This window comes from Ipomoea nil, unplaced genomic scaffold (genome assembly GCF_001879475.1).
Source record: "Ipomoea nil cultivar Tokyo-kokei standard unplaced genomic scaffold, Asagao_1.1 scaffold0317, whole genome shotgun sequence".
Taxonomy (NCBI): Eukaryota; Viridiplantae; Streptophyta; class Magnoliopsida; order Solanales; family Convolvulaceae; genus Ipomoea; species Ipomoea nil.
Genome location: NW_017616745.1, coordinates 5,512,844 through 5,526,393, shown reverse-complemented (window position 1 = coordinate 5,526,393; position 13,550 = coordinate 5,512,844). Strand labels below are relative to the sequence as shown.

General features: G+C 31.1%; 1 protein-coding gene across 1 annotated transcript; it reads right to left on the bottom strand.

The window, feature by feature from the left end:
* Nucleotides 1-10,003: 10,003 nt before the first annotated feature.
* LOC109170689 (bifunctional epoxide hydrolase 2-like) lies at nt 10,004-13,128 on the bottom strand. Its single transcript, XM_019319881.1, has 4 exons — nt 12,669-13,128; nt 11,980-12,147; nt 11,233-11,468; nt 10,004-10,416 (listed from the first exon to the last, which is right to left on the bottom strand). Exons 1-4 carry the CDS (start codon nt 12,954-12,956, stop codon nt 10,161-10,163), a joined length of 948 nt encoding a protein of 315 aa, XP_019175426.1. The 5' UTR covers nt 12,957-13,128; the 3' UTR covers nt 10,004-10,160.
* Nucleotides 13,129-13,550: the final 422 nt, after the last annotated feature.

Genomic DNA, 13,550 nt, shown 5'->3' with positions numbered 1-13,550 from the left:
TTGGACTAAATCTTTTTTGTATGTACTATATTTTTGTTGGACCTCTTTTCATATTGAACCTTAATTATTATTATTATATTTATATAATATAATAATATTTAATTAGGATTTAAGAATATATGGATGATTTATGGAATGAGTGAGGCCGCAAAATGATGTAATGAAACTAAGTTTCCTTATGAGTAAATATCCAAAATGGTCCCTGGACTATAGCTAAATTCACAAATTGGTCTTCGACTTTTAATTTCAATCAATTAAGTCTTTAACTTTGCAATTTTAACATAATTTGGTCCTTTGTCTATTTGACCGTTTGTTGACTGTGCTTTTTTAGAATATATATGTAATTTCATGGTCCATCGTCGGTTTTTTAAGGTTCCGGTTGTATTTCTAGACCGCACTGTTACATTTGAATCCACTGCCGGCGCTGCACCCCATGCCAGAGAGATTATAGTTTTTGATAGATAGATCACTGAAGTTCCTGGAGTGGCTCTTCGAGAAAGCCGTGACTCCAAGCGATGTAGGCAAGCTGAACCGGCTCAGGATCCCCAAGCAGCAAGCGGAGAAGTACTTCCCCCCTCCGAGAAGGCGATGTCACCTCCAAGAGCGTTCTCTAAGCTGAACCGGCTCGTGATCCCCAAGCATCAAGCGGAGAAGCACTTCCCCCTCCGAAACAACGATGTCACCTCCAAGAGCGTTCTCTTGAGCTTTGCACGTGAAACTACATATATATCCTCAAAGATCGCGGTCAACAAATGGTCAAATAGATGGAGGACCAAATCGTGTCAAAATTGCAAAGTTAAGGACTTAATTGGTTGAAATTGAAAGTCGATGACCAATTTGTGAATTTAGCTATAGTCGAGGGACCATTTTGGATATTTACTCTTTCCTTATTATTAGAAGTTGAGTTGATTTGGTTAAGGAAATAAAGATTCCTTATTGTGTTTCATTCTCCAACAATATATATGTGTTGCGGTAGAAGATGATCGTAGATGACCTGTGTGCGGCGAAACCTTTTTTGCTTCATCTTTCATTATTCTGTTCGGCAGACAGAGAGAGGAGAAGAGTCGTGAGGTTTGCCAACTTCTTGAGTATTTTCTTCATCAAATATTTGAAGAGGTCAGCTTGTTTGTTCCAGACATCGTTTTGGGTAATCTCATAATATTTGTATTCTTTTCATCTAGTGATTGAATATTTTTTAGTATGAGATATTATTCATTTTAGGCTTGTGAACGTGATAGAATGTATTTGGCCTAGAGTTGTTGTATTTGATGATTGTTGGATCTTGGATGTTTGGCTCGTGTGGTAGTCTGAAACTTTGTACCCAAGATTTGTTATAGTGGAATATTTGTTGGTGGTGGTCCCGTGGTTTTTCCCCGTGATTTTGGGGTTTTCCACGTAAATCGTGTGTTCCTTGTGTCTGTTTTATTTTGGTTATTTTGTATCATCTCGTATTTGTGCACCGTGTCGGGTTTGTGATTTTCATTGTCACAGTATTTTTCCCAACAACCCTTTATTCCGTTAATAAAGTTATTTAATATTTTCTTTTTATTATTTTTCCTATTTTATCCTCTATTATATCATTTACTTTTTTTTTTAAATACCCTTGTATTCCGTCAATGTAAATTTTAGTAATGAAATATTCAGTTAATTATTTATTATTCTTAACTTACTGCGTTTTTTTCTTTTTGGAATCGTATCATCCATAGCGAGTGTTATCGTAGTTTAAGAGAAAGGCTGCTTCGGTCAAACCCACCATTCAGAATAGGAGACTTCCTCGTCCAAGCACCAAGACTCCCCTGACGGGATAGGAATAGGAATTATAGTACCATTGGAAAAAGGGGCACCCATGGGAACATCTCTACTGACGAACAATTTGAATAGTACGGGTGCGGTCGTGCCAAAGTAATGATAAATGTCAAGTTATATATGTAGTAGTACCATACGTTTCATATCTGTTTCAATATTCAATATCTATCTCGTTCTCTTGTAGTTCCGTTTCTTGCAAAAAAAATGAAGAAAGACTTGTGGGAAGTTTGGTCAAACCAAGAAAGACATGAGAGTTTTTGGGCGTTCTGATTCTTTTTTTTTTTTTTTCTATTACGATAAAACTAGTTGGATGAAAAGAGCGTTCCTAAAAGCAGCAGTGATCTTATATACGAGACCAACATCCTGGATTTTCATAAGAAATGTCTTAGGTTTGAACCACATCCTGAATTTTCATAAGAAATGTCTTAGGTTTGAACCCTAACCTACTCAAAATTGATATAATTGTTAAACATATATATATATATATATATATATATATATATATATATATATATATATATATATATATATATATATATATATATATATATTATGAATATGTTATAGTGTATTAAAAATATAATATAAAATTTAACATGAATTTTGGTCAATTAATTAGAATTACGCATTGGACATTGATGAAACGGTACACATAATTTACAGTATATATTCAACCCATGAGAAACTATGTCCATTATCATTGTCTTTTAGGGAATGAGGATTTGATTCTATTTTTGAAGGTGCACTACACCAATGCACTAAAATTACAGTGAAGCACACCCGGAGATTAGAACAAATCAAGAATTTATTTCTGACAAAAGTGATAACAAGAGGAAGCAAAAATAAAATGGCAGTTTTGTATTTCACTATTGTCAACAAAAATTATTTCCTTTTTTTTCCGTATAGATATTCTAGTTTACGGATCTATAGATGTCGCTTGGACTTATGTTCAATTTGACATACGTTAGTTCTCAAATTAAATGTGATAATCATCATATTTGATTCATTGAAAAAAAATACGTTTTCGTTATAAAGTATTACATATTTGAAATGTATCTCACACAAGTTTTTGTGTATTTTATATTTTTTATTTTTTATTAGATTTGAATATAATACATTTATTATAAATTATCACTAAGATTTCTTTTTCAAACTAATAATTATTAGAATTAGTACCGTATAGATATTGTATAGTCAAGTGATAAGACTTCAATGTATATAGTCCATTAAATTGAAGTATATGAATTCTATTTGTAATACAAATCTATCCACTATCGTACAAATCTCAATATCAATTAAATAAGATAATATTTGTTTTGTGTAAACAAATAAAATGTTGAAATAGATAATAAGTGTACTCATATGAAATCTTGTTTTACTATAAAAAAAAAAATAGAGATAGATGTATTTGATCATGACTTATGATATATTCTTTCAAACAAATATATTCTTGGCCACTAAAATTATGTGGTTTAATGGTATCCGGGTTGGATTTTTATTTCAAAGGTTGTGAGTTTGAGCCTCAGTGGAGGCGTTATTGGTTCTTCTTTGTGTTTTCAGTAGGTTGAGAAAGTATATATTATTGGTTCTTCTTTGTGTTTTCAGTAGGTTGAGAAAGTATATCTAAAAATATATTCTTGGCCTAAAATGACTCTACATTCGTTAAGCCTTATGCCTGATTAGTTTTAAAAAATCAAAAAGTATATAAAATAACACAATTTTTCTAGTTCAGTTTAACTTTCATGGGTAGTTTGTTAGATATTACACAAGAGCGAAATTTATTCAATGCATAGTTGCATACAAACTTGACAACTTGGGAAGAACTTCCAACAGTGAACATATTAGGATTACTATACTTATTTATATTACAAATTACAAATTATTGTCAAATGCTTATAATCTTTGATTTAGGGGATCTAATAATATAATTATGACATTTTATGCAAAATACGTGAAAAAACACACACACATATATATATAGTATTACTCAGGGACACACCCATAAATTTTTTTGAGTGGAGCAAATATTAAAATAAAATTATATAGTTTGAAAAAAAAAAATATTTAAGAAGCATAGTTATAAATATTGTTGGATATTGACCAAAAATAAAATAGATCGAAGCTTTAAAAAAAATATGAAACATAATTATTATTTTTTTGAAAACCAAACACTGACGAATATTATTGCTAATTGGAAATGAAGGGTACAATAAAATCTGACAGAATATTAAACCAAGTCCTAGGACCAGGTTGAGAGCTCGCCCTAAGACAAGATAAAATGACACAAATAGAAAACGCATTATAAATCACACATTTAGTTATATTAATATATAAAAATGATAATTGTTGGATATGACAACAAATAAAATATATCAGAACTTTATAAAAGATATTTATAACAACAAATGGAACACAATTACGTTATAAATAACACATTTCATTATATATATATATATATATATATATATATATATATATATATATATATATATATATATTATTGGATATGGACAAAAAAATAAAATATATCAAAGCTTTATAAAAAAAATAATCAAAACAAAATACAAAACACAATTATTTTGATAAAATGACTTGAATAAAAAACACATTTATAATGTAGCAACATGACGACCTTCTATAAGTCACACGCGTGCTCTGCCAACTCGCCTAACACATCTTTCATTATTTATATATAAACATGTACTATATATATATATATATATATATATATATATATATATATATATATATATAAATTTGTTACAAGGGCTATATATGGGGTGGGGTGGGATGGGGTGGGGAGGGGGAGGGGGCAGCTGCCACAACTGTAGATTTGTCCCTGGTATTACTGACAACAATACACTAGAGTAATAAATTCTAGGGTTGTATTTGCTCATTCATGATCAAAACTAGTTGACCCCCTTCGAACATTGTTTGTAACCCTTAAAAGTTGTTTTCTCGTTAAATTTGAGGGTTTTATTTAAGTTAGGGTTTGCCGGTGTTTTGTAATTGCATGGGCATTATCGCCTTCAGAAGAGTGTTCGAGTGAGGCTTTGTGTTCGGGGTCTCCCCTTCATTTGATATTAAAAAAAAATAAATAAAAATTACCCGAAGTGTTTTCAATCAACTAAATAATATAATTAATCTTCTTGGTAATTTTTTGTCTATGAAATTTCAATTTCATTCATTATCAAATATTTTTTGCGAACGAAACGGACCAATAGAATTAACCACATATTATTACTTATTTTATAACTAGTTTTTTTACACACTTTGCACGAATAAGATAATACCCAATGATTATTTTTAAATAAGTATTTTAAAGTATATCAATGCAATATTATATAGGAGATGTTCATACATAGGTAAATAAATGTTGAATTTGTTTATTTAAATCGGTAATTTAAAGTATATAAATGCAAGATAATATATGATAAATTGATTATAGTTGTCACTAAAATAAATGTTTGCAACTTTGTAATAACGCTAGTCTAAATACTTAGTCTAAAAGCGATAGTCTAAATAAATACTACTTTTAGTTTAAATTTCTCTAATTCTTCTTAATTCTCTTTTGGGTAGCATTGACTGCATTGTCATTGTGTTCATCTTCAGTACATGTCTTCTTCTTCTTTTTTATTAGTAGTGTGTCATGTGCAATTGGGTTACTGGTGGTAGCATATAGGGATTCATCGTGCAATGAGATTATGATGTAGGAAACTTTAGATTTGTCTTGTTGTGTATATGATTGAGATCCTAGTTGTACTATGAACTCTTTATCTTACAAGAATCTATTGATATTTGGTATTGGTAGTTTTTCCCCTACATGTTTCATGTGTTGTGAGATGTGTGTCATAGGTTATCATGTGAAAGTATTGAAAAAAATATTAATATTTATTATATTTGTATAAAATACTTGGTAAATAAATATATATAACATAGTTTGTATTATAACTTTGATATTTAATTACAAGATATAAAAAAAAAAGAAGACAGTTGACAATGTAGTGAATATAATAAATTCATAAATTTGAATGTAAGAAATCTTTGAACGGTAGAAAATAAAGATAATATAACTAATGAAATTATATCTCTTTTATTTTTTATTTTTTTTTATAATTTTATAATTTTGTTTGAAATAATGGCATTATACACATTTAATTCTAAATTAATTAAATGCATATGTATTATTTTTTGTTGTAATACTAATTTATTTTAATATAATTTAATAATTGTAATAAAGTGGCGTACATACTTTTCATCAACAATAATGAAATCATTGATTTTTTTTAAAATTTCCATTCGTTGTTGAGACAAATCTTTTTGAGAATTTGTCAATGACAACTGCTACAATTCTTGTCAATAGAGGATGATAATAAATAATTCAAAATATATGGTTACAATAGATATTGTTATAATGATATAGTAAAAATTAACTTACAAATTTCTTTAGAAGTTTTTCTGCATTGATAAAATTCTGATCTGTAAACTTGTTCAATTGGAGCCAGTGTGATGTCAACATTGTAAATTCTTTGGAAAATTGTTATACTGTTTTAGAGTCCAGGTGTAATTGTATGTACGATCAACAACTTTGTAGTTAGGTCACGCAGGTCTGACAATGATGCATGTAAGAAAAATTTTGTCTGATAAAGAAATAATACTCCGTAGTATAATATTTGTAAAGTAATATACAATTGTATCATTATAAAAATATATACAAAAAATATTAATATCTGACCTAAATCATTCCAATAATGCAAAAGCATAATTGAAATATTAAATTTTGTTCTAAATAAACAAAAGAAGATTAATTAAATGAAAAAAAAAACTGAACCTAAATTTGTTTATATATATATATATATATATATATATATATATATATATATATATATATATATATATATATATATATATATATATATATAATACATTTTAACATATTTGTAATATATGTTTACCTATTATGCCAACTCTAATTGGAAGAGGTTCGAACCTAAGACCTTTCTTATAGAAAGAAATGAGTAAGTTAAGAATAATAAATAGTTAACGGAATATTTCGTTACTAAAGTTTATACTAATGGAATTTATGGTTATTAGGGAAGAAAATAATATAATAGAAGATAAATAAGGAAAATCATTAAAAAGTACTAAAATCAAAATAATATGAACCATTCATTTTAAGGAACAATTACACCAACATTTTTTTGTTCCAGGTAAGGGCCTAACATTATTGACTCTTATTTTATTATTATTACTAGTTTTTTCACGCGCATTGCGCGAATGCGACAATGCCCAATGATTATTTTTAAATAAGTAACTCGGAGTATATCAATGCAAGATTATATATAGAAGATGTTAATGCATAGGTAATTGAATGTTGATTTTGTTTATTTAAATCAGTAATTCAAAGTATATATAAATGCAAGGTACTCCGTAATATATAAGAGATTGATTATAATTGTCACTATAATAAATGTTTGAAACTTTGTAATATCGCTAGTCTAAATATACTTAGTCTAAAAATGATAGTATAAATAAATACTATTTTCGATTTAAATTTCTCTAAGTCTTCTTTATTCTCTTTTGGGTAGCATTGTCATTATCTTCATCTTTAGTACTTGTCCTCATTTTTTTTTATTCGTAGTATGTCATGTGCAATTGGGTTACTGGTGGTAGCTTAAATGGCAGCGTCATGCAATGAGATTATGATGTAATAAGTTTTAGATTTGTCTTGCTATGTATATGATTGAGGTCTTAGTTGTACTATGAACTATTTATTATCTTGCAAGCGTCTGTTGATATTTGGCAGTGGTAGTATTTTTTCCTACATATGTTTCATGTGTTGTGAGATGTGTGTCGTAGATTATCATGTGAATGTATTGAAAGAAAATATTAATATTTATTATATTTGTATAAAATACTTGGTAAATAAATATATAACATATTTTGTATTATAACTTCGATATTTAATTACAATATATTGTAAAAATAAAACAATGACAATATAGTGAATATAATTGATTAATGAATTTGAAGGTATGAAATCTTCGAATTGTAGAAAATAAAGATAATATAATTAATGAAATTATATATGTTTTTATAATGATTTTTTTTTAAATAAAGGCAATATAGACATCTAGTTATAAATTAATTAAATGAAAAAAAAAAACTTAACCTAAATTAGTTTTTTTTTCTAAAAAAAAATACAAGAAAATGACTGCAAGGTTACTGATTTATAATCTTTGATGGCCAACTTTGAATGTTATTTATTTAGTTGGGCTAATTATTTGACCAAAGTTTATGTTAAATTTTATATTGTATTTTTTAACATATGCGTAGTATATGTTTTAGAATTATGCAAACTGAGGTGAGGTTCGAACCTAAGACCTTTCTTATATAAATTAATAAGTTAAGAATAATAAATAGTTAACGGAATATTCCCTTACTAAAGTTTATTCTAACGGAGTTTAGGGTTATTTAAGGGAATGAAATAATAGAACAGAGGGTAAATAAGGAAAATCATTAAAAATATACTAAAATCAAAATAATATTAACCATTCATTTTAAGAAACAATGGTACCGACATTTTTTTTTGTTCCAGTTAATGGCCTAACATTATTGGCTCTTATTAGAATTGTAGATGTAGATGTAGATGTAGATTGTAGATGTAGATGTAGATGTAGATTATTATTATTATTATTATTACAAAGGAAGGGGGACACCCACATATACGCAATATTCGCCTACACCGAGGCTCGAACACTAGACCTCCCAGGGCGCGCATTGCATTGTGCGCCCTGATGCAAAACGACGTCGTTTCAGATTTTTAAAAAAAATTTCGCTACCTTGTGTTGGCGGTTAATTTTCTTAAAAAAAATCTCAAGTTAAAAAATGTACATAATTTTATACTAGAATACACATAATTGTATACATGAATGTACATAATTGTATAACAAAATACACATACTTTTTTTTTTAAAGATAATACATAGGGAAAATGGTCAAATATGCCCTCGAACTTTAACTTAAAAGTCAATTAGACCCCTAAACATTTTAAAGGTGCAATTACACCCATCAACAATTCATTTAGGTGCAATGAAACCCAAAAACAAGTTAATAACCTGCTATCACAGGTCATTAGCGTTCAGGCCACCTTCTGGCGAATTTTCTAGCAAAAAAAGTGACCAGCAACCGACCAAGATTTGCCGAAAATTTCGCCGGTCACTTTTTTTTTTTTTTTTTTTTTTTTTTGCCGAAAAATTCGCCAGAAGGTGACTTGAACATGACCTGTGATAGCAGGTCATTAATTTGTTTTAGGGCTTCATTGCACTTAAATGAATTGTTGATGGGTGTAATTGCACCTTTAAAAAGTTTAAGGGCCTAATTGACTTTTAAGCTAAAGTTTAAGGGCATATTTGGCCCTTTTCCCTAATACATATAATCTAATATAATACATAATATACATAAACTTTTAACATAATAAACATCAACTCTTAACATAATACACATAAATTTCCTGTTTCGGATGTACATAATTGTATAAAAAAGATGTACATGATTGTATAAAAAATGTACATAATTGTATAAACAAATACACATAATTGTATAAACAAATACACATAATTTATAAACAAATACGCATAATTGTATAAACAAATACACATAATTTATAAACAAATACACATAATCGCGTCAACTCCTTACATAACTTACCAAAACGACGTCGTTTTGGGAGACGCGGGACGCGCAGTGCTATGCGCGCCGTGGTGCAGGATATAACGATTGCACACATGGTGGCCCAGATGAATTTTGTATATAAAACCTGCATCCAACCCAACCCGTCACAAATTTAATTTTTTTAAACCCACCACGATCCATCACGACAAATTATTATGTGGACCCATGTAAAGATACACAATTTACCTTATAAAAATTTACAATTTGTTGTATTCACAAATTCTCAAAATTTAAAAACACAATTTATATTCTAAAACTCGATCACCCACTATCACTCAAAAAACTCGATCCATGCGAGTTGAATTCAAGTGAATACTGTGGAGCGGATCGAAATTATCATCCCATGATAAAATTGCTATTTCCAAAAAAAGAAAAATTTAAAAATTGACTATAGTGAAGGTTGACTGAATTAAACACAGAAAGAACGAAAATCGCTAGGAAATTGATAGCTGCGCACCATAACTTCTGATTTTAATAGTCAATGATGTACTCCTATTAATTAAAAGATGTTTATCCATTTAAACTAAAAGTTTAATCCTATAGTCAAACTTACACATTTATTATTTTTAAATATCATGCTCGACAATATTAACTTTTGTAATCTCGAAAGGCATTCAATATTAAGGTGAGGAATGAGCAGTGAGGAAGCTGAGGATAAGCTGATTGACCTCATCAGCCAATTGCTCTTGAACAAAATGGCTTCCTTGGCCAATAAAGACTGTCTCCAATTTGGGCACAACAGCTTTCAACATTCCACTCCTTGTGTACTCTTCCATCCCTGGAACTTTTAGGGCATAATCCTTCTCCCCCATTATAAACAGCCCTGGGACTTCAACTTTGGGGTCAGCAGGGAGGTCAATTTGCTCACCAAATGTCCTATAAGAGAAAGATATTCAACAGATCATATATATGCAAGCAAGTCAAAGTAGCAAGGTCTGTTAGTCTAGTCGGTTCAACCAACAGGCTTGTAGTCTAGTGGCATGGCTTTATGTAAGAAGTCTCGGGTTTAATCTTATTTCCTTTAAAGGTACAAAAAAGAAAGTCTAAGTAGTTTACCCATGGTTGATGGTTGACTATGACAGGCTGCTAACCCTTTTATAGGAGAAGGCAGGGAAAATGACATATTTGGTTCATGATTCTTGAGTTATATCCTGTATGGATTTATTCATTCAGTTATTACCATGTCTATTCTTGGTCCCCAATCATTCCCAAAATGACAATTTGGTCATTATCATTAATATTTCATTAGATTTGGTCAAAAAGTTAATTTAAAAAAAAAAAAACTTAAATGGCAAGGGAAATTTAATTTCCTCTTGTTTCCCTTATATGAGATGGGCGTTCCGGTGTTCCAACTACTTCCTGTGTATTTATTTGACAAATTTCGAGTTCCTATATTGGAGGATTATCGCCTTTGTTTACCACCATGTTAGAACTCAAAAGTTTGTCAAATAAATTCACTGAAATACTACGAACATATAAGGACGATGAGATGAAATAAAGCTTCCATATTCACCCATGCCATTTAAGCATTTTTTAAAATCTACTTTTTGTCCAAATCTAAAGGATCAACTCGAGAATAATTGACGGACCAAAAATAGGCACGGACGGGACTGAGTTTGTATATGTAGTATACTCGGGGACCAGATATGCTGCTTTTCCAAGAAGGAAAAACCAAATGAAGTATCCTATTACCTGTAAGGAACCTTGAGTGCAGTTCTGAATCCAGACTTCTCATACAAAGCACCATAGGTTTCCAAGTCTACTTCAGTGAACCAAGGGGGTAGAGGAGTGGATGGTTCCACAATGTCCATGATCTCTTGGTTTTCATGAGCTATGGGTAATTCACTCCTAGAGAAAAGGATGTACACATTCTTCACAACTGTTTTAGCATCAAAGCGACCAAAATCAGCTTCAGCTCGCCCAGGCTCCTGCAAAGTGAATCACTGCTATGAGTTTGAGCCATATATGCCTCAACTGTATATGATTTTTTTCTTTCCTGTATAGCATTTGGTATCACCACCACTATGAAATTAATCCGAATTCGGTCCGTGTTGCACCAGAGTTTGACTCTTATAGCCCATAACTCTTTTTTTCCTCCAGTCACTATCCGAGAGTGTACACTGGGTAAGCCCACCTTATGACCCTAGCCGGCAAAGGACCACAAGGAGGTAAACCAGCCTAGGTTGCTTGGCTCAAACTAAGAAGGCTAATAGGCTGCTCCCACTGAGAGTCGAACTTGAAACCTTGTGGTTACCAAGCCAACAGCTGACCAACTCCGTTGCCCCCAGAACTCTTTAATATGACTCACACAGTCACACAAGTGCCGGTCGTACCATTAACAGCCCAACAACTACAAACTGATGAGTTAATTGTGTATGATTTTTGTTATAGGAAAGAGCAAACAACATACCTTCCATTTGGTTTTCAAAACAAACATACCTTCCATCTTGAAACATAGAAGCCTTCTGGCAGATTGATGTTTTGTGCAATACCACTCCCAGCTGCCAGTGGCATGCCCAGTGTAACAAACCCAGAGACCCTCTCCTCATGGAGAAGGCAAAAGTATGACAGAACAAAAACTCCAAAATCCTTGCCAATCACAAACACCTGGCAAATACATACACATATATATATGAGCAGATATCTGGCTTGCCAAAGGAGAGGAAGAGGCTGGTGTTTATCCTATGATATCACTAGCTTGGACGGTTTTTCCATTCTAATGGAGTTAATTCCCGAAAGTCTCTCGAATATACTGATTTTATTGCATTGGTTATGGACTTCTAGTTTTGCCTAATAAAATCTTCATTTATGAAATTCTTACATATTTTAGTTCTTTAATACTCATGATTCTTTGATTTCTTTTCCCTCCTTTAATTTGAGCTTTGAAATATATATTTTTTTTCAAAAGACAATCATGACAAGGATAATTCATTCTCCTCTATTTGTTCTGTATGACTGTATCCAATTAAGGAGCAAAGTGTATCCAATCTTTTTTACAATACGGAAAGAGTAACACAAATCGATGCCAATTCATATATACAACAAATGCAGATATGAAAAACGAACTCATTTTCAGATTGTATTGGAAAGATAGAAGACTTTAGTTGAATGTGTTGAAAATATCTCACCTTTTTTATGCTCAGAGCATCAAGGAGCGCAACAAGATCGTTGACAAGGTCAAGAAAGGTGGTCTTCTCGGGTTCCGGCGGCTGATCCGACAACCCGTATCCTCTGTAATCGATTGCAATGGCTCTGAATCCGGCCTTGGCCACGGCGATCATCTGGTGGCGCCAAGAGTACCATATCTCAGGGAAGCCATGCAAGAACACCACCACTGGACCCGACCCGCTTCCGACCTCGGCTACATGGATCTTTAGCCCGTTCGCCTTGATGAACTTGTGCTCTATCTGATCCATTTTTATGGAGTTTTGTAAAGAAACTTGGTCGAAATAGCAGTGCAACTGCAGTTCTCAGGCCGCCTTGGAGCAGCATTATGATGGCTAGATAGGGACCGCTTTAAAGCCAGACAAATATCGCACCCCATCTGTTTGATTAATTGTCAAAATAGGAGGCAGCTCGGAGACTCTGAGGCTGGTGCACGAGAAAAAGACGAATCATTAACTGATCGGGGAAAAAAATAGGTGTGGGATTCGAAATAGGGTAATCCCTAAACTGGAATACCAATGAGGGAAATTGTTTTTCCGATAGGCGATATTTATGTTTTGGAATTTCGTCTTTATGTTTGGTGACATACACATTACAGTGTATATCGTATTAATTTTGTATAATAGTGTTGTGTTGTTAATTAAATATAATACTGTAGTGTTGTTAATTAAAGTTTAATATTTATGTGTAGATAAACTAAAATTGTCCTGATGTTTAGTAAAATATTTATGAGTAGACAATAATACAAAAATAAATAATTAGTAAAAGTGAAACATAGGTACACTATAATAAAATCATCGAAACGGGTAACAGTATCATTATTAAACGTCTAAAGTGTAAAGTTC

Excerpts from the sequence above, each read along its gene's own strand:
- LOC109170689 (XM_019319881.1), bottom strand. The coding sequence starts at position 12,956 with ATGGATCAGATAGAGCACAAGTTCATCAAGGCGAACGGGCTAAAGATC. Across the intron at positions 11,469-11,979 it reads TCTATGTTTCAAGATGGAAG|GAGCCTGGGCGAGCTGAAGC; the intron begins GTATGTTTGTTT and ends TTCACTTTGCAG. Across the intron at positions 10,417-11,232 it reads GCACTCAAGGTTCCTTACAG|GACATTTGGTGAGCAAATTG; the intron begins GTAATAGGATAC and ends TTTCTCTTATAG.